At 45.0% G+C, this 27136-nt stretch overlaps 1 protein-coding gene across 1 annotated transcript in view; it reads left to right on the forward strand.

The window, feature by feature from the left end:
- ADAMTS12 (ADAM metallopeptidase with thrombospondin type 1 motif 12) overlaps positions 1–27136 on the forward strand; it is a 207670-nt gene that overhangs the window by 131883 nt on the left and 48651 nt on the right. The window contains exons 9-13 of the mRNA XM_056849064.1: positions 4400–4544; positions 11847–11939; positions 13597–13742; positions 14233–14402; positions 15633–15766. Coding sequence (XP_056705042.1) covers positions 4400–4544; positions 11847–11939; positions 13597–13742; positions 14233–14402; positions 15633–15766 — 688 coding nt within the window. The remainder of the gene's footprint in view (positions 1–4399; positions 4545–11846; positions 11940–13596; positions 13743–14232; positions 14403–15632; positions 15767–27136) is intronic.

Here is a 27136-nt window from a genome sequence, read left to right on the forward strand (position 1 = left end):
CAGGGACGGCATTTCACAGAAGGCGCCGTCAGAGCGGCTGGACTATGGATTGTGGGCGCGAAACGATGCATAGCAGCCATCATTAGCCAGTGCGTAAAGTGTCGCAAACTCAGAGGGAAGCATCAGCACCAGCTGATGGCAGACTTGCCAGCGGATCGACTCAGCATGGACCCTCCCTTCACCAACGTAGGGCTTGACATCTTCGGACCCTGGAACATAGTTGCACACAGAACGAGAGGAGGACAAGCTTGTAACAAGCAATGGGCAGTGCTTTTCACGTGCCTGAGCATACGAGCTGTCCATATTGAAGTGGTCGAGTCCTTGGATGGTTCCAGCTTCATTAATGCCCTCAGACAATTCTTCGCTGTGCGCGGACCTATCAAGATGCTCCGTTCCGACCGTGGCACAAACTTCGTGGGAGCCTGCAGAGAGCTGGGGATACGAGGGACTGCAGACTTTGATCCAGCCCTCAGCTCCTACTTGATCTCCCAGGACTGTACATGGACATTCAACCCACCCCATGCATCCCACATGGGAGGTGTATGGGAACGCATGATAGGAGTAGCACGTCGCATCCTAGATTCCATGCTGATGGGAACTCAGTCACTCTCCCATGAAGTCCTAACTACTCTTCTGGCAGAGGTTGCTGCCATCATCAACGCCAGACCCTTGGTTCCGGTTTCCTCAGATCCTGACCACCCAACGGTACTGACACCAGCCACCTTGCTGACGCAGAAGACTGGAGACTGGCCAGCACCCCCAGGGGACTTTGTCGCTAAAGACTTGCACAAGCAGCAATGGCGACAGGTTCAGGTGCTAGCTGACACCTTCTGGAAGCGATGGCGACAAGAATACCTCCCACTTCTGCAAGGCCGCCACAAGTGGAAAACCTCTACACCTGATCTACACGAGGGAGATGTGGTCCTGTTGAAAGACAAGGAAGCTCCTCGGAATGCATGGCCTATGGGACTTGTAGAGAAGGCCATACCAAGCGCAGATGGGCGAGTTCGCAAGGTCGAAGTACGCGTCATCAAGCCAGATGGCACCAAGACTCTTCCCAGACCAATCACTGAAGTGGTGCTTTTGTGCGCCAAAGAATAATTCCGGTGAATCCTGTTAGACCGTGTGCATGTTATTTGGATATGCAACCTAGTTGTGTGTAGTATTGTATAATCCCAGTTAGACTTGTTATATTAACCATAGTATGCATGCAGTTAGTGGAATTCATAAGAATTCCAGGCGGGGAGTGTGCTGCCCCAGCAGAACGCGAAATGTTACATAGAAAATGTTTGTAGTAGTTAGCCCTTTAAGACTTAGAATCATGGGAAATGTAGTCCAGACCAACACTAGGTCAGATGTGTCTGAACTGCACGCTAATTGGCTATCAGAGCTTCTTCTTCCCACAATTCCTTCTGGCCCGGGTAAATTGAAATCCTTTGTTCTACCAAGACTGAGTCAGAAGAGGAAGGAGGCTCCCAATTCATCTGTTTTTTCACAGACTCTAGATATGTTCTGCATCTACTTCCTGTTCAGCGATGTGTGAGTTGAGAGATTAATCCTTATGCATTTATGTGAAGAAATAATAAAGATGTAATATTTTGGACATTAAGAGTTCTGTTGTCACTACTCAAAAGGGGCCTGGGGACCGAGCTCCAGGCGCTGGACGAGACAGTCCAGGTCACAGTTCTTAAAGAGCCCCAACTGCTCTTTATCCTGCTATGGTGCTACAGGAGGCCTGGGTTTTTGTGGTTAAAGATGTATATGAGATGGAATTTGCCGTAGGGGAGACAGGGTTATCATACTGCCTTTAATATATGTATGGAATGAGATGTGGAAGGGGGGGGGGAGTTTACACTGTCCCCACGGGCATGAAAACATAAGATCCTTCATGAATTTGTCTGATTCCCTTTTAAAGCCATCAAAGCACATAGTCATTATCATATCTGGCGGCGGCAGCAGGTTTCCTAAATTAATTGTTGGTTGGGTGCAGAACTACTTTCTCTCACCCATGTCGAATTTACTGTCAATCAAGTTTCTTCGGGTAACCCCGAGCCTCTGGTATTAAGACAGAGGAAGAAAAAATCCCATTTCCTTTGCAGTATGCATTATTTTATAGCCTTCTGTCATGTTTCCCTTCTTCACTTTTTTTCATTTTTTTCAAGGCTCCAATCATCTTAGTCTTTCCTCGTAGAGTCGATTATTCCTGGTCATTCTTGTTTGCTTTTTTCTGTAGTTAGGGGTCAAGATTTTAATTTGGATCAGAGATGGGATATTGAAAGAGCTGGAAAACACACTACATTGATATATTTGCAGAAGGCGAAGCAGTACCTTATGAAAGCGTTTTTAGAGTATAATTTTCACTCTCATTTTTAACAATATGGCCATATTAGATAAATTGAAAATGTATTTTAACAAGTTTCAGATATTCTAAGGGATTGAACTAAGTCTGAAAGATTGCTAAAGGACAAAGAATATATTGTCTAGTTTGCATACTATATTTATGTATTTAGGGCAGGAATAGACGGAGCAATACATTTGAACACGTGAGAAATTTATAACACTGGTTTGCATCTCACCTAAAATTTCTGCAGATGGAAGGATTTTCTTCTGCACAGTACAGCCCCCCCCCCCCTGCTTCTGGGGGACAGGAGATCTTTAGAAACACCTTGAGGGAAGTGGAGTTTGGTGACGGAGGAGGGAATCAGCGAGATCAGTTCTGACTGAGGGAGGAGGGAATCGATCCTGTCTTCAGAACTTTTTTGGTTGGACCCAATCCAGTGAATCCCAGAGGAAGTGTGAGGACTTCTGATTTTATCAAACCTGCTTTGGTACAATCTTTCCTAAGAGATAATACTCAAGCCAGGCTTGAGGAAAGTATAGAAGGGAAGGTATGGATTTCCACTAGGGATGCCAGCTTCCAGGTGCTGGACCTGGGGATCCCTAGGAATTACAGCTCATGTCCAGACTACAGAGATCAGTTCCCCTGGAGAAAATGGATGCTTTGGAGGGTAGAGTCTAAGATATTGTTCCCCACTGAGGTCCCTGTCCTCCCCAGGCTCCATCCCCAACCTGGAGCTGGCAACCCTGCCCCTCCATCCCCCCCACAGTGGCCAGGGGAGACCTGGCAACCCTAATTTCCACACCTCTCTGTTCACATCCAGTGTTACATCCAGCACCATTCCTCTCCTGTCTACTATTCCTAACCTGCACCAATTGCAGGGTTTTTTAAAAGTAATTATCAATAGTAATTTTTTAAAAATGGAGAATCACTCTGTGTGGAAGCTCCACCCAGTGAGGCCAAAATGGAGAATTGCTCTCACGTAGAAGCAACCCAAATTCTACATACAGCTCCATGAAGAGCCAATCATCTTAGAATCATAGAATCACAGAGTTGGAAGGGACCACCAGGGTCATCTAGTCCAACCCCCTGCACAATGCAGGAAATTCACAACTACCTCCCCCTCACATCCCCAGTGACCCCTACGCCATGCCAAGAAGATGGCCAAGATGCCCTCCCTCTCATGAACTGCCTAAGGTCATAGAATCAGCATTGCTGACAGATGGCCATCTAGCCTTTCCTTAAAAACCTCCAGGGAAGGAGCACTTACCACTTCCCAAGGAAGCCTGTTCCACTGAGGAACCTCACTTTCTAATAGTTAGAAACTGTTTCTACTGCTTGAAACTGCTCAAGCAAACTTGAAACTGCTCAAGCAATAGGAGTACACTTCCTTGCATTTCAAATCCTCTGACCATATGGGCAGATGCAACTAATGATCTATATACTAGATATATACTTATACTATAAGTTAGAAGGGGCATAGGGGTAACTGAGCTCAGGACTGCCGTTTTGAGCAGCAATTCTGTGTTCTTTATAACATTTAGTTCCCAGCCTATTTTTATGAAAATTGCTAATTGTCTTCTCTCAAAGCTAAGTCTGTCCATATCCTTTGTCTCCCCCTCATATGCCATGGATTTCAAACCATTAATTGACATCATTCTCTGAATCATCTTCGTTGGTTGATAAATGGCTGGTTTCTGAAAATGGAACGATCAAAACAGGATACTGTATTCCAGCTGGTGCCTGACCAGCGCTGAATAGAACAGCGATTCCACCTCCTACGCACAGTTGCTTATAGTATGCCTGTGAAAATAACCTGATATAACCAATCGCTGCCCGTCTGTCCTGCCGGGCATCCTCTGCTCTACCCATTTTCCTGTTATCCTGTCCTCCCACTGTTGGCATGTGGTGTGGGGGAAGTGATTGGTAATCCTGACTTTTCCTGAAGCGGTGTGAGGCTGCTCCATTGGTGTCGCTACGAGTTGCAAAGTGAACATTTCAAACAGATTCATCCGAATATGTAAAAAACTGTGAACAATTATTTTTGTGTGTCACTCTCAGCCGAGGATGGGGCTTCTGCCTGGATGATGTCCCAAAGAAGAAAGATCTGAAGCCGCCATTCATTGCTCCTGGTGTGATCTACGATGTGCACCACCAGTGCCAGTTACAGTATGGACCCAATGCAACATTCTGCGATCAAGTAGATGTAAGTCCAGCATTCGTTCTCTCCCTTCTACCATCTTTTATTTAGCAACAGTGAAATTTAGCTTTTGCACCCAAATGTGCAGATGCCAGGGCTGTGCAAGTGAATCTCCCCATAGCTGCTGGCTCAGAATAGCCCTGCAGGGAGAGAATGGGCTCCTCCCCACCTGTAGCTTTGTTGCATGAAAACTGCCCTGGGGAGAATTTCACTGATTTTCTTCCCACTGTTGGAGTGAGTGATAGCATGCTGGGACATTGGGGGGGGGGGCTACATCACTCTTAAGTGTGCATAAGAGTTATCTCCTCGAATGGGATTTCTCTCTCTTTGTCTTAACCTGGGAGTTGCCCTCTGACACCTCCTCTCTCTTTGTGTCCTTGTTCTTCCCATTCTCCATATGGCTTTTCATGGAGTCATGCATCTCTACAGGTCTCTTCTGTAGAAACAGTGCTGCATACTCCCCTACACATGATGTTGGATCAGCTGGCCATTTGTGATAGGGAAAATACCCTTTAGATTAGGCTTCTCTCTCTCCTTTCACACGAACACTCAAAGCTGCCTTATACTGAATCAGACCCTTGGTCCATCAAAGTCAGTATTGTCTACTCAGACCAGCAGCGGCTCTCCAGGGTCTCAGGCAGGGGGTCTTTCACATCACCTACTTGCCTAGTCCCTTTAACTGGAGATGCTGGGGATCAAACCTGGGACCTTCTGCATGCCAAGCAGATTCTCTACCACTGAGCCGTAGCATGATAAGGCTCCACCCTCGACTGCAACCTGAATGTGAACTGAATCTACTTGAATAAATGTAAGGCCTTTTATGCAGGGATGTTTCCCCGCGGTCACCCCTGCCGACTGCTTCAGGGCTTCTTTTTGATTATGCATGACTTTTCCAACCATCAGAGGTCGCCTCGCTCTCCCTGCAGGTTCTGCCTGTGTTTTCTGGATGCTGTTTTAGCCGGAATCTGGAAAATGTGGGCAAAACACGCAGGCAGAGTGAGACGATCTCTGACAGTTGGAAAAGGCATGCATAATCAAAAGGAAGCCCTGAAGCAATCGGAGGGGTGACCGCGGGGAAATGTCCCTGCATTAAAGGCCTATGTTTTCCTTTTTGCCGTATACTTCTAGGGAGATTTATTTACTGCACTCAATATCACGCTTCTATGACTGGGCAAACTCTGCTATATTTACCAGATATCCCAACACTCACTGCCTTATTTATTTCATATGATGCAGAACTTCAATTTTGGTTCTGCCAATACTATCATTTATCATGCTTTCAAAGAATGGCTGGCTGACTTTCTTTTTTGAAGGGCATGGCGCCCTTAGCCTCTGGACAGCAGCATAGAGGCTCAGAATGAATCAGTGTTACAGCCTACACAGAAGGGAGACAAGCAAGTTATGGGGGTAGTTGTGGGGGGAGCAGAGGGAAGCTGAGTAGAACGAAGGAGGATAGACGACGGGTAGGATGAGAGTACTAGTATGGGAAAGAGCCAGCATGGTGTAGTGGTTAAGAGCAGGGGACTCTAATCTGGAGAACCGGGTTCAATTCCCCACTCCTCCACATGATGCCTGCTGGGTGACCTTGGGCCAGTCACAGTTCTCTGAGAACTCTCTCAGCCCACACGGGAGGCAGGCAATGGCAAACTACCTCCAAACATCTCTTGCCTTGAAAACCCTTTGGAGTAAGTCATAAGTCAGCTGTGACTTGAAGGCACTCTCCACCACCACTAGTATGGGAAGGGTAGAAGGCAAATGGGAAGCCAGAAGGCACACACATTGAAAAGGAATCACTCATGTTGAACAAGGGTACCAGAGTATTAATGGAGAAGTATACTGCGCATGTCTACCTCTTCCATCTACTGCTCATGCTATTGCTAGCTGATTTTCATCATATTCTTCCTTCTGCCAGCAGCATAGATAGTTAACTTGAGCCCTTACTTAAGCTGCTGTTGATAAAAAGGAACAGTGAAACCTCACAACTTTAATAATACATACAAGATTTCAACCGAAACAGTGAGCCTAAGATCCCACGAATATATTCTTGAAATAATTACTGGTTCTGAGCTGGTGCAACTTCGTTTTGATACTGATCAGACAAATCATCTTGACTTTATGACAAACAGAAAGTTCAAGTAGTATGAAGTTGTACGATACTGGAAAACAGGCCTTGAAAATGACTCTGTCTGATCCCACTGCAATTCCAAAGTGTTACAAGAATCTTTTGGGAAACAGCAGTCAAATAAGGACAACTTGCCTTCACTGCCAAAGATCATTAACAGAAATGTCCATCCAGAGCAGTTTATTTTCATTTGGCTGGCCAACTAAACTGAATGCTGATTATCACCTTGCCAGCCTGGTTGCTGCCTATTCCTCTTCCTCCGGTTGGGGAATGAAGTACCCCACAGATTGCCTAAGGCAGGGAGGGGCACCACCACCTTCATTTCAGATACTCATCGGTAAGACTCTTTCCCAGGAGAAGTAGTGCCAGTGATAGTGAAGGGACAGTTGAGTGAGCGGAGCAAGAAAGTACCTTGTAGGCGAGTGTTTGAGATTAAAGTGGTGCATTTGTACCACTGAAGGGCTTCATTACCCAACAGGACGAAGAGGAAGCGGGGATTGGGGTGATGGTTGCAGCTGGAATCAGATGGGCCAGTTTACCACCCGCCTGGCCACCCTAATTCCGGCATATCATCTTGCTCCTCCTATTGGCTAACTAACGGTGATCGTGCGAGTGTGTGGCTGCACTTCTGGTTTTACTACTGGTTTTACTTCTGGAAGTGCCGCATCACTGCGGCTACTTTAGCACTCAAACCCTGGGGTGATGGAGCTGCGGCGATGTGGCGCTTCCAGAAGTGACGTCATCGCATGCGCGTAGCTGCGTGTGCGTGTGGCCACTCCAGCCCCGCTTCCTAAATCCTCCCATGAACAAGAGGGGGGGGGGCTGGCAACCCTAGCCAGAATTCCCTTTGTTGGCATGTTGTGGACACACCCATCTTTAAGATTGCATTCAGCCCTGTGACCTCATGCAGAGTTCTCTTTCTATTTTACTTGCATGCTTTATTTATGTTAATAGTGGCTACAATGTCACTGGCTCTAGCAGTTTTCTGGACTGCATTTATAGAAAAGATTGCCTGCCTCAAAACACTAAAGCCTTTTTAACTGGAAAGATGAAAAGAACCATTTTCTAATTATCTGCCTTCGCTGTTCTACCACATGTCACTTTTCATTGATGTAAAAACTCTGACAGGATGTCTTTGTCTCCTTTCTAACATGGTGGCTCACACCTGCTGGACTTGTAAAGCTTTTGATGACCAATGACCTTTAAACCTTATTTTTTTTCCTGCTCACTAGGCTACAGCGTCATTTCACCCAGACAAAATCAGCCCCAAATTAAACTCAAAACAAACATGAAAAACAATCCTTTTCAGATGACTGACTGATAATGAAATCAGATCTGGGGTAAAAAAAGATACCAGTGTGCTTCCTATATGGTTACTGAACATGCAAAGCACCGTGATTAAATCCTAAGAAGATGTTTGTGCACATGGGTGGGAAAAGTACACTCAGAGCCAGAACCTCTTCCCCTATCCGTGTGCCAGCAAGAAGAGTTGGTTTTTATATGCCGTCTTTCTCTAACACTTAAGGGAGAATCAAACCGGCTTACAATCACCTTCCCTTCCCCTCTCCACCACAGACACCTTGTGAGGTAGGTGGGGCTGAGAGAGTTTGGAGAGAACTGTGATTAGCCCAAGGTCACCCAGCTGGCTTCATGTGGAGGAGTGGGGAAACAAACCCAGTTCACCAGATCAGCCTCCACAGCTCCAAACCACCGCTCTTAACCACCACACCACAATGGCATCCTTACGGCAATTGCTTAAATGGGTGAAGAAGCCACCTCATTTTAAATTGCCCATTGGCTTTCATATTCAGTCATGCATATGGTTGCAACAGAAGTATAAAAGGGACCTCCATCTACATGTGTGGCTCTTTTCCATACATCATCTATGTGCATGTAACTCTAGTGTGGGGGTCCCTGTCATGGCACCCACCAGCACCCTTCCTGGCGCCTGCCAAGTGTTTTTAGAAAATGGCGAGACCAGGTGGGCCTTTTGCCCAGCAGGGCTTCTGGTTAGCCACTGGAGATTTGATTGGCTGTGCAGATTTTTAAGAAGCTGTTTCAGCAGCAGCTGCCACCACAGCACAATATGTTCATTTTAAAAGGCATCCTATTAAACAGAGCTTCTGCCTAAAATGTTGCAAAGTTACTGTTAGAATTATGCATGATCTCACTCCCTAACATTTTGTGGTTGGCTCCACCTCCTGCAGCAGCCATTTTGTGGCTGTACCCATCACCTAGTGTCAGAATCCCAAAAGTGCCCGCAAGCTCAAAAAGGTTGGGGACCTCTGAGAGATATTTGTTACTTCAAACCACAGTTCAGCTCTCCCATTTCCTTGAATGGCTCCTAAATAGGCAACTTCCTATTCATCTAGTCTACAGATGAGTTGAGCCCAGATGTAAGACTAGAGTTGCCAGGTCCTTCTTTACCACTGGCGGGAGGTTTTTGGGGCGGAGCCTGAGGAGGGCAGGGTTTGGGGAGGGGAGGGACTTCAATGCCACAGAGTCCATTGGCCAAAGTAGCCATTTTCTCCAGGTGAATTGATCTCTATTGGCTGGAGATCAGTTGTAATAGCAGGAGGTATGCAGCTAGTACCTGGAGGTTGGCAACCCTATGTATGAAAGTTTGGGTGGGGGTGAGGTTTGCTTTTTGTAGAGGTCACATGTGTGATACCTGTTGAACAACACATGTTTTGCCACAATCTTCAGCAGATCAACCGTTGACCAAGCATATAGCAGAGCAGGGGTTCCAACCCGAACTGGAGCCTCTGCTACGGGGACATTTTCTGGCATCTCTTAGTATATTCCTAAAACTGCTCAGGGTGCAGAATGCAGTGTCTTCTTTGACCACATGACAAAAGTGTAGTGTCTATGAGTGAGGAGAAATTTTAAACATCAGGCGCTCTCACCCTGATCTCCTATATTTCCTTCAGTAGGCCCTGAACCTCAAATGATATAAAAATGTTGGTGGGTTACAAATTTTTTACCAAAAGATAACCCTATCCACATTGGCTTATCCCCTAAAGAACCCCTACATGTCTGAACATAAGAACATAAGAAAGGCCCTGCTGGATCAGACCAAGGCCCATCAAGTCCAGCAGTCTGTTCACACAGTGGCCAAACAGGTGCCTCTAGGAAGCCACAAACAAGACGACTGCAGCAGCACCGTCCTGCCTGTGTTCCACCGCACCCAAAATAATAGGCATGCTCCTCTGATACTAGAGAGAATAGGTATGCAGCATGACTAGTATCCATATTAATAGCCATGAATAGCCCTTTCCTCCATGAATATGTCCACTCCCCTCTTAAAGCCTTCCAAGTTGGCAGCCATCACCACATCCTGGGGCAAGGAGTTCCACAATTTGACTATGTGTGAAAAAATACTTCCTTGTATCTGTTTTGAATCTGTCACCCTCCATCTTCAACAGATGACCTCGCGTTCTAGTATTATGGGAGAGGGAAAGCCCCATGCTTTCCTGAAAGTTGTGGATTACATATTGCAGCATGCACTAAATTCATGTGAGACTCGTTAAGAACCTTTGGATTTATCAACACTCCATATTGTGGTATTATTTACTGTGATATATGTATATAATGGTTTAGTCAAAAAAAAAATACTTCCCCCTCCAAAAAAGCAGCGAAAAAGCAAAAGCTTTAAGTCCAATATACTGACAACAATAATTTATTTCTTCCCATAGCTCCAGAATCTCAGAATCCTCTGTGACATGCAGGAGTTTCATGGCAGATGTGTGGGGGATTTCTTAAGGAGATATGTCAGTGGGGAAGTATTCCCCGAGGGGACAGGATTTGGAAACTGCTGCACTACAAACTCAGTGAGGGGGAGTCACAAGTGAACTCCAAAGTGGAATAAAGAAACAGGCGTTCATCACAAGCAGAGAGCAATATTTTTTTCAAAAGCATTGGGTGGACTATGAAAAACAAAACCTCTTTACCATATACACCCTTGACAATGTGCCTTTCAGGAAAATAACCGCAGTGAAACCAAATAACCCTGGTCGTAGCTCTCTCTATTGCATTCTGTTCTCCACAGACATGAGTCCCATGCCATATCTATTTTAATCACACAGCAAGCTGGTGAGGACTGTGTCAGTTGAGCTCACAGCTCTGAGAACAGAGGAATTAATGAGACATTAAAGTTCATATTCTTACCCAAACTTTCCTATTTCAAAAAAATAAAACAAAGCTTAGTTTTTATATTTCACCCCAAACTTAGGGCAAGGCAGAACTCCTCTTGATCTATCCATCATATTTTTTGAGAGTCTTGATTGGAGGAGGAGGGTTTACTTTCTTCTCCCCAGCCAATGGTATGGAAGTGACTGTGTGGGTCATTGATGTCTCACATTCTAGTGGTGTCCTGGAGGACAGTATTTTGGTGATTTTTTTACCGTTTCCCATCCACTATGATTTGGCTTCTGGACATTTAAAACGTTCTGTTACAATCTCACATAATCTATTTTAGTAATTTAGGGAGCATGCTATACACGGTAGGGTTTGAGAGTCTTTATACAAATGGAATTAAAACTTAGTGTTACCCGTAGGGTTGCCAACCTCTAGGTACCAGCTGGAGATCTCCTGCTATTACAACTGATCCCAAGCCGATAGAAATCAGTTCACCTGGAGAAAAATGGTCGCTTTGGCAATTGGACTCTATGGCATTGAAGTCCCTCCCCTCCCCAAACCCCGCCCTCCTCAGGCTCTGCCCCCCAAACCTCCCTCTGGTTACGAAGAGGGACCTGGCAACCTTAGGTACCCGTGATGTTTCTTATATTGTACATATGTTAACAGGTGACTCCATCTTTCTTATCATGAAGTTTTACTTAGAATATTCACCCTCAGCAATTGATCTGTGTATCAAATAAGTTCTTGCCTCGGCTCCAGAGTTTGTTTCCTGCTCAGCTCCCTACTGCTTTGGCTCTATCCAACTTCTTCATACCAGCGGGTTTCCCTCCAAAGTGTACCCACGTTTCTTGCAGAGATATCACCACATTATTTTGTGCTATAGATAAGCTCATCAATGAGCTGCGAAAACCATTTTTTCATTGCTTCTCATTTCAAAAAATCTCACCCACTTGAAATCAAAGGCATCTCCAGTTAAGATATATCATTTTCCTAATAGCTTGTTTTTCTATATAGCATTCCATTTTTGTTTGTTTATTGATTTATTACAGAATATTTGCCAGACACTTTGGTGTGCCGTGAAAGGTTCTTGCAGGTCTAAACTGGATGCTGCAGCAGATGGAACAAGATGTGGAGAAAATAAGGTGATTACTAGATTCTCATATCGGAAAAGTTGTGCCAAAAATACGAATTTCTGCCTGATTTGTTGTACTAATGCTGTAAGAGCTCAGATAACAACAAAGTGGCATCCATATGAGCTTTCAGGTATCTGATGAAGGGACATTGATGCTCAGAAGCTCATACCCTGAAAATCTTGTTGGTTTATGCAGAAATCGCCTTGCTCTCCCTGCACGTTTCCACACATTTTGCCCATGTTTTCCAGATGTTGTTTTAGCGGCAATCCGGAAAACGGGGGCAAAACGCGAGGAAACGTGCAGGGAGAGTGAGGCGACCTTTGACGGTCGGGAAAGGCATGCATAATCAAAACGAAATACCAGAGCAGTTGACAGAGGTGACCATGGGGAAACAGCCCTGCATAAATGGCCTCTAAGGTACTACTGGGTTTGAATCTTGCTTTCAGTGCAAGGGTGCAGGGTGGCTGCTTAAGTTGGTGGTACACTGGAAAATGTTCTCTGCTGCACTGAGACTCAAAAACAAGCGAACAAAAAAATTGGATGTGATTTACAAATGGGGGGCATCCAAAACCTCTGGGGGCTAATGGGGGCCATTTAGGATCTTAGGAAACCTACATGGCTTGGGACCAGAGTATCTGAAGGATACCCCCATACCTCTTCTCCCATATGTTTCTGCCTTGGAATTAAGATCATGGGGAGGTGCCCTCCTGACTGTTCCTCCAATTAAAGACACTCAATTGGTGGGTAAACAAGACAGGGCCTTTTCCTCGGCGGCCCCACAGCTATGGAACAACTTCCCCAGAGAGGTGCGCCTGGCCTACTCATTGCTGATCTTCAGGAGGCAAGTTGAAAACAGTTTTATTTAGAACTGCATTTTGATTGATTTCGCTTTTTTTATTGGCAGTCCTAACTGAAGTTTTGAAACTGTGATTTTCATGTGTTTTATAATAGTGTCTTTATTGTGTTTTAATAATGTTTTATTTCTATTGTAAGCTGCCTTTTGTTCCACAAGGGAGAAAGGTGACTAATAAATATTTTAAATATATAAATAATAAATAATGGATTTTTAAAAAGTGGTACAATATCATGTGCGGAGCCAGCTATGCCTGGTGATACACATTGGTAGAGAACCAGTAAGAAGATGAACAAGCTGATATCTGGTGATTTATCGCTTCAAAACAAATCTCATTATTACAGACTAAAACAAAAACATGGTGTAAATTATTATAATTGTAATAATTAAATGCATTACATGAACTTGGAGGTCCATTTTGAGGCTCAAGCTAGATGCAGCAGGGCGGCCTTGTGTATTTATTTATGTCTGCCCCATTCCTGTGAAGCAGAAGAATGGGAGTCTGTTTTCCAGATCTTTTTCTCCTGGTACAGGCCAGGTAGAAAAACACTTTGAGCACCAGGGTGTGGCAAAATGGGGAGAGAGCAGGATTTGGCTCCCACACTGTTTTGCGTTTAAAAAAAAAAATAATCCCATGAGAGTGGACATCTGAATAAATGCCAGTGGATCATACAGGTAGACGCCAGGAAAGGTGATCTCTCTTATATTATACCAGTCTTCAGCAAGTCACTATGACAGGGGTCTTGTATATTGGTGCCAATGTATGTGAGTATGTATTTCCTGACCCATTGCATTTGCTGCTTTATTGTTCAGTGGTGCTTCTCAGGTGAGTGCATAACTGTGGGCAAGAGTCCGGAAGCAGTCAACGGTGCGTGGGGATCGTGGTCAGCGTGGTCACACTGCACACGGACGTGCGGGGCTGGCATTCAGGCTGCTGAGAGGCAATGCAATAATCCAGAGTAAGTCTTAGGCATATGATTGTTTTATTAACCTCTTGACCGCTTGAAAGTTATCTTGTACTGTCTTCCTTATACCTGAGGGAAATCTGAAATTGAACTTGAATTGATTGTGGTGAACCTGGCCTAGTTCCAGAAGATGCATTTCCCATGTTTGCTCACTCGCATTAAGATTGTCAGAAGAATCCCTGCAAGAGTTTCCGATTCCAGCCTGGGAAATTCCTGAGAGAGTTAAAGACGGTGCCTGTGGGGGGGCGGGATTTGAGGAGGTATTTCACTTAGAATCGATAATTATATAATAGTCTTCCCTTTGAAACTGTCATTTTCTCTAGGGGAACTGATCTTTGTAGTCTGGAGATCAGTGTGGTAATTCTGGAAGAACTTCTGGCTGATTGCTAGTGGACAAAGAACGCCAGTCTAGAGGGTCTGATCCAGGAATCCAGTTCTTAGGTGCTCCTGGTGTTGATTTCAGATCTGCTTATTTCACTTTTAGACCACAATTTGGAGGGAAGTATTGCACAGGAGAGAGGAAACGCTATCATGTGTGTAACATCAAGCCATGCCCCAGGTCTACACCAAACTTTCGTCAAATGCAATGCAGCGAGTTTGATACAGTCGCCTACAAAAACGAATTCTATCAGTGGATTCCAATTTATAACACAGGTATGAGAATTCATCCGTTACTAGAGACTTAAAGCCTACTTCACAGGGTTGTTGTGAGGATAAAATGGGAACGGGGAGAGCCATGTACACTGCCGAGCTCTTTGGAGGTGGTGGTGGAAAGTGGCATCAAGTTCAGAGGTGGCTTGCCATTGCCTGCCTCTGCATGGCAACCCTGGACTTCCTTGGTGGTCTCCCATCCAAGTACTCTCTAGGGCTGATCCTGCTTAGCTTTCAAGATCTGACGAGATCGGGCTAGCCCAGGCCATCCAGGTCAGGGCTCTTTGAAGATAGGAGGGGATAGAAGTGTAAGTGATAACGGATAATAGATTTGTGGGTGAGATTGTTCACCATCACACATCCAATACAGAATTTATTCCATGATGGTAAACAGTTTGTGGTCTCTCTCAGAGAAAGTCTGTTACACCAATGCAATGTTAAATGTTAGAATGGTCTAAACAGAGGGCACAGAGTTCAGAAGGTTTTGGCCCAGTCAGTGCTTGGATAGGAAACTGCCTGGGAGCCTCGGAGCCCATCCTAAAGGAAGGAAGAACCAGAGATAACTGTGAGAAAGAAAGCACTCACTAGCATTAAGGCTGACCTACAACACGTATGTACACAGCCTAATGACACAAAGGGAAAAAACAGCTTTTAGCAGTATTCTCATAAGTGATCATTCCATCAACTAGGAAAAACAAACAGCATTTTTATCTCCCTTTTGTTTCCTGTTGGTAACAAATGGGGAACCTGGGACTTCTCTTCCCTGTCCCCCCCCCCCAGTTTACTGTACTCAGTTGCCAAGAGTGAACCTCTTATGTACCGTAAACTGCCCCTTTGTTTCATTTGATAAGAACACCATTGAGACTTATCAGTACCAGAGAGTTCTGTTTAGGTGCTGGAGAAAGTTGGAGAAAGTCCGTTCTGTTTAGGTGTTGGAGAAAGTCTACCGGTTCTTGTGGCAGCGTGAGGAGGTGGCACAAAATTCCTCTGAAACGGCTCAGGTAGAACTATCTGTGCCAGGCTGGGATCAGTTGCAGGGTGATGGTAGCTGTGGTGCACGTGGCATTTCTTGCCCACAGATCACCAAACCGGAATTGTATTATTGGGATTCAGAGGCTTTCCACATACTGTAGCCTTGGTACTGGTTTAGTTTCATTGATCCAGCGTTGTATGTTTGCAGTACTATCTGACACTACGATCTTTATAAACTGTTTCATTGAAAATTCCCTCTAGGTAATCCTTGTGAACTACACTGCCGCCCTGCAAATTACCACTTCTCAGAGAAAATGCTGGATGCTGTTATTGATGGTACGCCTTGCTTTGAAGGAAACAACAGCAGAGACGTCTGTGTTAATGGCATGTGTCAGGTATTGGGTATGTTTCCTTCTTGCAACACTTCATGGGACTACAGATTTATAGGGTTCAAAAAACCCCATCAGGGTTATTGAGTGGTTAGAGTATTTTACTATGACTGGGCAGACCTGCGTTTAAATCTCCACTCAGGCACATTTGTGTTTGTATGCCACTTTTCTTCCCAGTGGAGACCAAGAGCGGCTTACATCGTTCTCGCCTCCTCCGTTTTATCCTCACAACTACCCTGTGAGGCAGGTCAGCCTGAGAGAATGAGTGACTGTCCCAAGATCGCCCACCAAGGTTCTGTGGAAGAGCGGGGATTCGAACCTGGGTCTCCTAGGTCCTTGTCCAACACTTGAACCACTTGGGCCATTCAGTGTGTCTCAGTCTAACCTCACAAGGTAGGTTTTGTGAAGAGAAAAGGGAGAAGAGCAAAACCATGTAAGCTGCCCTGAGTTCATTAGGCCAAGGACAGGATGAAAATATAAAATATAGGATAAAAACATAACTATCTTAAATAAGAACATAAGAAGAGCTCTGCTGAATCAGACTGGTGGTCCATCTTGTCCAGCATCCCGTCTCACACAGTGGCCAACCAGTTACTCTGGAGGGCCAACAGTTGGGCATAGAGGGTAAGGCCTCCATGAATCTGCCGAATCCCCTTTTAAAGCCATCTGTGCCTAAGGCCATCACGATATCCTCTGGAAGCCAATTCCACATTTTCACTTCACTTGTTGAGGAAGGAAATATTTCCTTTTGTCCATCCTGAATCTACTGCCCACCGACTTCATTGGGTGTCAGTGAGTTCTAGTATTTTAGGAAAGAGAGAAAACGTTATCTGTGTCCGCTCTCTCTACCCTGTGAATAATTTTATAAAACTCTGTCTTGTACCCCGTCTTTTGTAATCTATTTTCTAAGCTGAAAAGTCCCAGACTCTTCATCCTTTCCTTATAGGAAAGGTACTGAAACCTCTTTATCATTGGGTTGTCTTCATCTGTACTTTTTCCAGCTCTGCATCGTCCTTTTTCAGACACAGTGACCAGAACTCCAAATGAGGCCGCATTATGGATCTGTACAGGGTAGGGTTGCTAACCTCGAGGCACGAGCTGGCTCTCTCCTGCCATTACAACTGATCTCCAGCCAATAGAAATCAGTTCACATGGAAAAAACGGCCGCTTTGGCAATTGGACTCTATGGCATTGAAGTCCCTCCCCTCCCTAAATCCCGCCCTCCTTAGGCTCTGCCCCAAAAATCTCCCACCGATAGCAAAGAGGGACCTGACAACCCTAGTATGGGGGCATTATAATATTGGTTGTTTTATTTTCAATCTCTTTCCTAATAATCCCCAGTAAAGAGCTTGCCTGTTTCACAATTGTGGCACACGTTTACATTTTCATTGAGTTGTCCACTACGACCGCAAGGTCTCCTTCCCTCTCGGTCTCAGCCAGTTCAGATCTCATTGTGTGTAAAGGGCCATTAAGCGTCAGCTCACTTACGGCAACCCATAATGGATGTCCATCCATTAGATCCCCTTTGGCAGGTAGGCCAAATGGCCAGGTTTCCCACTGAACCAAAGTTCCTGTTTTTTCTGCCTCTCCCCCCATGGGCAAATAAACAGTCTGCCATGGGTTCGGGAACACTGGTCATACCATTACACACTACCTAGAGGAGGAAAGAAAGGAGCTTGGAGTGGAGTCAGTCTTTTAGCACCTTCTTCTGCCTTTATGATGGTCCATAACCATGTATCCTTAGGCTTTCCTCATCATAGGTAGTCTGGCTATGATTTCTATATTGGGCTCCTGTTTATTTCAGTCTAATAATGTGATTGGGAAACACACATATCCCTTAACGCATGTCACCCCACTCTTAGGTCTCGTGAAGCTGATAGCAACCTTCTTGCCAGCAAGAGGAGACAGAAACAAATGGAAGCCCAGCCTTGCAGTAACCCCTGTATCTGGCTCCTGTAATTTAGTGGTTTGTGAACAATCAAACTGCCCAGCTATTTCTGGTAGTAAGATTTTCATTGTGGTAGCCTATCAGTATAACTTGTTTTTTTTTTTCTGATGATGGCAGGAGGAGGCACAAAAGAAATCTTACCTGTTGCTCGTCAACAAAATACCAGACAGGCAAGAAATACATTCCAGGGATATTAAATTTCAAGCTTCTTGCTATCCTCCTGGGGGGGGGGGGACTTGCCAGTTAAATATTTATTTAAAATTTTGGAGACCCCTGCTATCTGTTAAAAACGAAACACCTTTAGTTGGCTCATATTAAAGTCATTACACGTATCAATAAAACAGATAATATCCAGTGTAAAAAGATGAGACAATTTAAACAGCAGCAGGTAACAAAACAGTCTTATATAATTTAAAACAGAGCAGAGGAAAAAGATCTAACAGCTGTTACCAGATGCTTTATAATTTAACTATGAAACCAGAACCACATAGTAGCGGCAATTAGGGACAGGGGAAGAGAGGGAGAGGAAAAGAAATCAGAATGCCTCAGGGGGGAAAACCCAGCTTTTTTACCAGGCACCTAACGCTTAATAACTTGAACGATTCTAGGTGAATCCATTTGGGGAAGAAATTGCAGAGTCAAGGTACCACAACATAGAAGGCCCTGCGTAATACCCTCCCTTCCCTTTTGTCTCCCACACACACATACACACACTATGGCTAAATTGGATTATAAGTTCTTTTGGGCAGAGTGCTGCCTTTTGCTTATGTTACCCTGTAAGGCAAAATGTCCACCAATGGTGCCCTATAAACAGTAAATAAATGTGATCTGAAACAATCAGAGCAAGAGTCCAGTCGCACCTTAAAGACTAACAAAATTTTCTGGCAGGGTATGAGGCAGGTACAGTATCTGAACAAGTGAGCTGTGACTTGCGAAAGCTCATACCCTGCCAGAAGTTTAGTTAGTCTTTAAGGAGCTACTGGACTCTTGCTCTTTTCTACTGCTACAGACAGACTAACATGGCTACCCATCATAACAGGAAGGAAAGCAGATTGGAATAAATTCTCAAATTAAGTTTGGCATTTGCATGAACGGAGGTGAGCTATTTTGAGCACCTACCAAATTGATCTGGGAAGGCTTAACTCTTGTTTCAATCAGCCAAGAATGCGTTCCCAAGGTTTTCCTCATGAGGAAGCATCACGTCCAAGACATGTGATAGCATCCCAGAGTTATCCTTTGCTTCACTTTCCAGAGATGAGTAACAATTTGTGGTTGACATTTGTGGATGGAGTCATTTTGTGGCAATATCAACAGACAGCAAAGTTTCGCTAGCTCACAAGCCAGCTAGTGAAAAATGTGGCAACTCTGGGTGGCCGTGTTGAGTTTGATACACATATTCAGAAATTCACATGGAATATATAAAAGGCAATTAGACCCAGATGTGATGATGAGCAAACTTTCTTTCAGTTCTGACATTTTGTAACTGGAAAGGAAGCATAATACAGTGCTTGAATCAGGGGTCCCCAACCTTTTCGATCCTGTGGGCACTGTTGGAATTCTGTCATTGGTTGGTGGGTGCAGCCACAAAATGGCTGCCGCAGGAGGCGAACCCAACAACAAAACACCAGGGGACTTCCGCTAGGGATGCTGAACTGAGTGCCACGTCTCTTGGGGGCTCCCAAGAGAACCAAGATTTGTTCAAATTTGGGGTGTAATCCTGCACCCCTACCCAATCCTAAACAGTGGATTGGGAAACAGGATTTCTCCTGCTGCCCATGAAGTACGGTTTGACCCCCAGTTTTGCCAAGAGAGCCATTGTGCGACTCTTGGAATCCTGGACGAGGTCCCGTCTGGCTTGAGGGGGAACCATTGCCGTGAACATCTCTTTGGATTTTAGGCTCAGCTCTCCCCTATCTATTACCATCTAAGCAACGATATTTAAGCAAGAATACTTACTCTTCTAAAATCTGAGTAAGTAACAAGAACTCTTTTGTTTTACCTGGAATTGGAAGCTTTGAAGGAGTGGAAAAAATATCTATAGAATCTGAATCTTCCCATCTGAGATTTGGCTGACTCTTTGACATTTAAAAACATTTGATAAGCCGACAGGATCTTAATCAAATTGATCGGTGGATAGACACAACAATCGGGACTATTTGAATGACGGTATAGCCACCAATCAGAAATCCTGAAGGGTAAGGAAAAGGGACGAGCAGATTCCTTTCTATTTACGGGAGGAGGCTTTTCTGAGTAAACAAATTCCTTTGCCACGTCTTACCCAGAAGTATCAGCTATTGTCTGCCATCGTGAGAACACTACGGGATTTGAGACCGGATGTGTGGCATTGTGTAACTGGCAAATACTTCCCCAGTTCCTAGGCAAAAGGAAGGAGGCAGACGTTCAACTTTTTACTCTACCCTCCGCAACATCATTCTACAGTTCAACATATTCCTATCTGGATTTTACAAATTAAACTTCAATTAACCATTAGAAGTGGCAACCATGGAAAGTGAGATTAAATACATGGATCGTCTCTTCTCTCTGACAAACAACACCTATGATCTTGCTGTTCGGAAATTGGATGAAATTCTGGGAGATCTTAAGGACATTAAAGTCCGGATTATGACAATGAGATCTGAGATGAGAGAAGGAAGCTCCCCAAATGATAAACCATTAAATGAAGAATTAAACACCGCAAAGGAGATGGAGAGCTACGAAGGATTTCCGAAGGATATATACCTGCAAGAAGAAACTGAATCAACCCGACTGATAACCATGGAGATGAATGTAAGCAACTTGGAGTTTTTGGTTGTATGTACTACCTGAGGAACTTTTCAAAGTTAACTGGGAGAACTTAAAAGGGCAAACAGCTGGAAACACCGGGATTTTTCTCTTCGCCTTGGGGATGGAAGAAAATCTGTTGCAGATTCACTATCTTACATCAGTTTTCACAGAGGGAACTACATAAACAACTTCCATGGATGCCCTTCATCGTTTAAAGCTTCTGGGAAATAGAGGAAGATGCTGAAAATTTAAGATAAAGAGACTGGGTCAAAGGGCTTAGTTTTTTGGGGGGGATTTAACTAAAAAGGTCTGATTAAACGGTTTGGCTTTGATAAAAACAGAATAATTAATGACATTAACATAATTGACAGTCATTAGATATGTGGGAGAAACGGAGAAATTAGAATATTCATTTCTAAAGGAGGTTAAAAATGTTACATATTATCTAATCCATTTTTATTTTTATATATCTGTTCTTTTTTCCTTTCTGTTTTTTATTTTTTATTTTTTTCTCTTTATTTTAAAATAGGTAAACGAAATAGTCAATGTTTATAAATGTTTGTAATAATATTAGGATTAGAATCTTAAACAAAGGAGATAACAAATAAATGACAAGATTGAGGGAGGTGTAGGGGAAGTTTTTATATTTTATTTCTTATTATCTATATAATTTCTTATTATTTCTTATTATCTATATATGGATGTATTTTCAACAATTATTAATTAGAATCTATGCTCTGATGTTTACTTATATTGATTGTTGAATACTCTTTGATCACTATAGAAAAATAATAAAAATTTTATTAAAAAAAAAAAACACCAGGGATTGAGGTCATTCATATCTCTAATAGTCACTCTTCAACATATCAGGCAGAAATGTTGCCTGAATTAACATTTTATTTAACAAATATTTTCTTGTACACACATAGTCATGCAGTGAAGATCCTTGTGCTGTAGTGGCAGCTGCTGCCAAAGCAATAGGTTTTTGAATCTGACTGACTAATCAGATCTCCAGTGGTCAGTTAGAATCCCTGTGGGCAAAAGCCCCATTTGGCCCTGCCCACTTTCTAAAAACATTCGGTGGGCACCTGGACAGGTGTCAATGGGCACCATGACACCCATTGGCACCATGTTTGGGACCCCTGGCTTAATTGTTTTAATATCAATGCAAGGGAGGAGGATGGAGACAAAACCAGAGTTAGTTGGCTCTGCCTACCAATGACTCCAGACCTGCCTCCTATTGACTGCCATCCCTTCTGCTCCACCCACTCCATGGGATACCAGCCACCGCTGAATCTGAAGGTTCACTTCTCAGAGTTCAGTCTCATACAATGCAACCTTGCAATGAGAGCCAGCGTGGTGTGGTGGTTAAGAGCGGTGGTTTGGAGTGGTGGACTCTAATCTGGAGAACCGGGTTTGATTCCCCACTCCTACACATGAGCGACGGACGTTAATCTGGTGAACCAGGTTGGTTTCCCCACTCCTACACATGAAGCCAGCTGGGGTGACCTTGGGCTAGTAACAGCTCTCTTAGAGCTCTCTTAGCCTTACCTACCTCACAGGTTGTGGAGAGGGGGAAGGGAAGGTGATTGTTCTTGTTTGTGGCTTGTTTGTGGCTTGTCTTGTTTGTGCCACGAAAACCGCAAAAGGGGTCGCCATAAGACAGCACTTCACACACACACACAGAGGCACCTGGTTGGCCACTGTGTGAACAGACTGCTGGACTTGATGGGCCTTGGTCTGATCCAGCAGGGCCTTTCTTATGTTCTTATGTAAGCCGGTTTGATTCTTCCTTAAGTGTTAGAGAAAGTCGGCATATAAAAAACAAATCTTCTTCTTCTTCTTCTTCAGCTAAATGAATGTTTCATTTTAATTGGGGGACACATTCTATCAGATATGAAACATTTATTAGGATTCACTTAATGTGGCAAAGCAGAGAGCAAATAAACATTTGCCCTAATCCAGTTCAATTAGAACACAAGGTTTATGAGAGGCTGGGCACCTTGGGACTCTTCATTTCACAGGTGATTCCTCTCCCACAGGTCTGAATGCAGTCATATGCCAACTGCATTATTGTCAGCCTGGTGGCAGGGAAGACAAAGAATTTGATTGAACTTGACGTGCAAGATTGTTTCCTTTTGACACCTCTGCCTAGAACTACAGACTGTATTTCTAATGAACCGGAAAGGACTCTTATAATTAGTGCGTGTTGGGTTTCAAACTGGAACTTTGCTGTTACATAGGAGGGCAGCTGGTTCCCTTCAAAAGTGGGGGGCACTGTAAAAGCCCCACCCTGCCAGCAAACGTACTCCTGGTAGGATTTCCCTAGGTACACTCCACACAGAACTCCTCCGGCCAGTGCCTCTCCAGCCTCCTGGAAGACATGATAACAAAAAAACAAATGCCATTTCCCTCATCCCCATCTTGTAAGCTTCCTGAAGGCATTTGGTTGGCTGGAGCTGGACCAGATAGAAACAAGTGACTTGCCCAAAATGACAGGCCGAGGCTACACAGTGTTCTTTCCCCCAACAGTTCCTTGTTCCAGTGCAAAACAGACTTGAAGGTTGTGGTCAAAACCAGGGAGAGTGGTAGGGCTGCAGTATTCCTACCACTGATGGGAACTGTTTTTCAGAGAGTCTCATCCTCAGTTCACAGACATCAAGAAGAAGGAGAAGAGGAGGAGGAGGTTTTTGGATCCAGACTTATTATTAATATGGCAAAGCCAATAAAATAAGTTGGTTTTTATATGTCGACTTTTCTCTACCACTTAAGGAAGAATCAAACCAGCTTCCAGTCACCTTCCCTCTGTTCTCCTGGCTTTGTCCTCAGCTAGGAAGACAAAAGCCCAACATTTAAAATGTCCACTCACCAGCACCAGCACCCCTGTATCCATCCTGCCTTAACTGCTCATTTCTCCCACCTTACCTTTCCACGACACCCAGGAAAAGACAGCACCCATTCAGCACTCAAAGGCATACAGAGAACAAACTTTCCCATCTTCTTGGGCTCCTGGCTCAGATCACAGACTCCAGCTCTAGCTCAGACCCTAGCAAGAATATACAAGCAAAATGTAACAACTGTGGAGGTTGCACACACACACACAAACCAATCTTTAAAGAATTGTTTCTGCCCTTTCCCAGAATGGCTGGTGTCAGTTCACTAAGAAGACCAAACTGAATGCAAAATGTCCTTTAATGTCTATCAAAGTGTCCTTTGATGTTGGATGCAGGGCTTGCTGATGAAGAAGTAAAAGAGCGATAGTTTCTTTATGAGCAGAGGCACTGCTGAACTCAAGGGAAAAAGGAGGATGTTTCTGACGGAATCAAAACGAATGGAAAATGTGTTCCGATTGACATTCATTCAAACTGCCATAAATGCAGCTTCTTATCGCTGAGATGTCTGGATACACTGGACTTTGAAATGCGAGGCATTCAGAATACAGGTGGAGGTGCAAAAAAGAGAGGAAGCATAGTGTGGTGGATATTGCGCCATTAGAGAACTCATACCACAGAGGCTTATCTATCAAAGAACCCCGCGTGTCTGCCGCAGATCCCCCGTGCATTGCAGAGCATTATGGAGCTTGTTCACATGCAGTTCACAGGCAGCAACAGTGAGATCTAATAAGCCTGGACAGCTACACCATGTGATTATTAAGCATCCTGCAGTATAAATGATCTCCTGAAGTAGCACTTCAAAAGGGTATTTTGATAGGAGTGAGGCTGCAAGCTGTCTTTCAAGGAAGTTTGTCTAGTAACCTTCTCTTTGAGAGGCACCAGTTAAACTTCCAAGGAAGCCCAGGGTTCCCTAGAATGTAGTTTGAAGGATGCTTACATAGAGGAACCCAGCATTTCGAGATGTATGAATTGTGTCCATCTAAGCTCAAGAGGATGGGAGGGAAGGCTGCGTGGTATAGAAGAAGAGGAAGAAGAAGAGTTGGTTTTTATATGCCCACATTCTCTACTTAAGGGAGAATCAAACCGGCTTACAATCACCTTCCCTCCCCCTCCCCACAACAGACACCCTGTGGGGTAGGTGGGGCTGAGAGAACTGTGACTTGCCCAAGCTCATCCAGCTGGCTTCGTGTGTAGGTGCAGGGAAACAAATCCAGTTCACCAGATTGGCCTCCCCCAATAGGCCTCCGCCGCTCATGTGAAGGAGTGGGGAATCAAACCCGGTTTTCCAGATCAGAGTCCACTGCTCCAAACCACCGCTCTTAACCACTACACCACGTTGGCTCTCCCTGTCTCATCAAATCTCGGATGCCAGGCAGGGTCAGTACTTGTATGGGAGACCACCGAAGAAGACTCTGCAGAGAAAGGCAAATCACCTGTACTTCTCACTTGCCTTGAAAGCCCTTTGCTGGGTCACCATAAGTCAGTTGTAACTTGACGACACAGACATATGTAAGCTCAAGGGGAGGGCAAGAACAATCCCTAACATTGTGCTTTCTAGGGCTGTTGGGAAAAAAATCGGTAAAATTCGGATCCAGCAAAATCCGGCCCGTTTTTATTCAGGAAATGCCAAAGTCCGAACTCCCCCGATTCGGATCCGTGGAATTCGGCATGAAATTCGGAGTTCGCAAATACATTCGGCCATTTAAAGCCATTAAAAACACATTCACGCCTTTCCGCGGCTCGGGGGGGCATGTTTGGAGGTAGAGGTCCCAAACTTTCAGTGTAGCTTGAGGGAACCCTTCTTGCAAGAACCCCCATGTTTTGTTAAGATTGGGTCAGGGGGTACCGAGTTATGGGGTCTGGAAGGGGTCCCCCCATTGGAATAAAGCCATTTAAAGCACATTCGCAGCTTTCCGCAGTTCTGGGGAAGGCATTTTTGGAGGTAGAGGTCCCAAACCTTCAGAGTAGCTTGGAGGGACCCTACTTGCAAGAACCCCCAGGTTTTGTAAAGATTGGATCAGGGGGTCCCGAGTTATGGGGTCTGCAAGTGGTCCCCCCATACACCCATTGGAATGAATGGGAGCAGGCAATCCTTAATGTGCATCTCCAAGGCAAAACCTCCCATTGTTTCTGGGGCAGCCAGAGAGAGACTCACCGACCCACACTGACCTCCAGGCGAAGGTGGCAACCAGTGAAAACAGCAACAATCACACTCGCAAAGAGGAGATCAAGCCCCCCCCACCAGGACAGGTCACCCCCCCTTTGCCTCCCCCCCCCCACACAGTAGAAGCCAGTCCATGGCTTCTAAGAGCTGATGTAACTATGCCAAAAGTGCATCCAACAACACTCAAAGAGTAAGTAAACAGCGTAACTAGCATGGGTAACGTATCTTTTCATTTCCACACAGCCAAAGTGCATCTCATAAGGCTACTAGCGTAAGTGCGACCTGCACCAATTGCGTAACTTCAGTATTGATAGATTTCATGCTGCTGGATTCAAATCTTCCACAGCAACAATCACACTTGCAAAAAGGAGATCAAGCCCCCCCAGCAGAACAGCCCCCCCCCCGAACCAGAAGATGCAAATTCCTAACGAATTAGAAGAACGGGCCAGACAGAGAGAGACTCACTGACATGGGATGTACTAAAACAAATGACAGGCTAGCCCATTAGAAACAACAGGAGCGGCTGCACAGCCCATTGGAAACAATAGGAGCCAGCCAGAGAGAGACTCACTGACCCACAGTTAACTTCAGACGAAGTTGGCAACCGGTGAAAACAGCAGACAGCACAGTCCCACACAGAGGCAATCAAGCCCACCCCCCAGCAGAACAGGTAAACCATCCTCTCTTTGGCTTCCCCCCTCACACACACACACACAGAATCTCCCCCCCCCACATACACACACAGAGGAAAAAAGTTATAGAGAAAAGCCCCAAAATGGGTCAAACTGTGGATGCCTTCTCTTCCATCAGGAGCAGGGACTGGGAGTCAGGACTCAGGAGTAATCCAATACGATTCTTGCAGAAGGTCAACTCAGCTCAGGATCTCTCACTATCAGCACAGGAGCAGCACAGGAGCAGCAGCAATGGAACAAATACAGACTCACACACAGAGACACTGGCCATTTATGCACGGGAGGTTTTGCCTTGGATTTGCCGCACTCTAGATGCACATTAAGGATTGCCTGCTCCCATTCATTCCAATGGGCGGATGGGGAACTGACCCAATCTTTACAAAACTTGGGGGTTCTTGCAAGTAGGGTCTCTCCAAGCTACTCTGAAGGTTTGGGACCTCTACCTCCAAAAATGCCCCCCTTGGAGCCACGGAAAGCCGTGAATGTGCTTTAAATGGCTTTATTCCAATGGGGGACCCCTAGCAGACCCCATAACTCGGGACCCCCTGACCCAATCTTCACAAAACCTGGGGGTTCTTGCAAGTAGGGTCCCTCCAAGCTATGCTGAAGGTTTGGGACCTCTACCCCCAAAAATGCCCCCCGGAGCCACGTAAAGCCGCGAATGTGCTTTAAATGGCTTTATTCCAATGGGCGGATGGGGGGACCCCTTCCAGACCCCATAACTCGGGACCCCCTGACCCAATCTTCACCAAACTTGGGGGTTCTTGCGAGAAGGGTCACCTCAAGCTACACTGAAAGTTTGGGATCTCTACCTCCAAACATGCCCCCCACGGAGCCGTGGAAAGCCACAAATGTGCAGACGCACCCCCCCCCACGGGGATCTCTCTCACACAC

The sequence above is a fragment of the Euleptes europaea genome, chromosome 4 (assembly GCF_029931775.1).
Source record: "Euleptes europaea isolate rEulEur1 chromosome 4, rEulEur1.hap1, whole genome shotgun sequence".
Classification (NCBI taxonomy): Eukaryota; Metazoa; Chordata; class Lepidosauria; order Squamata; family Sphaerodactylidae; genus Euleptes; species Euleptes europaea.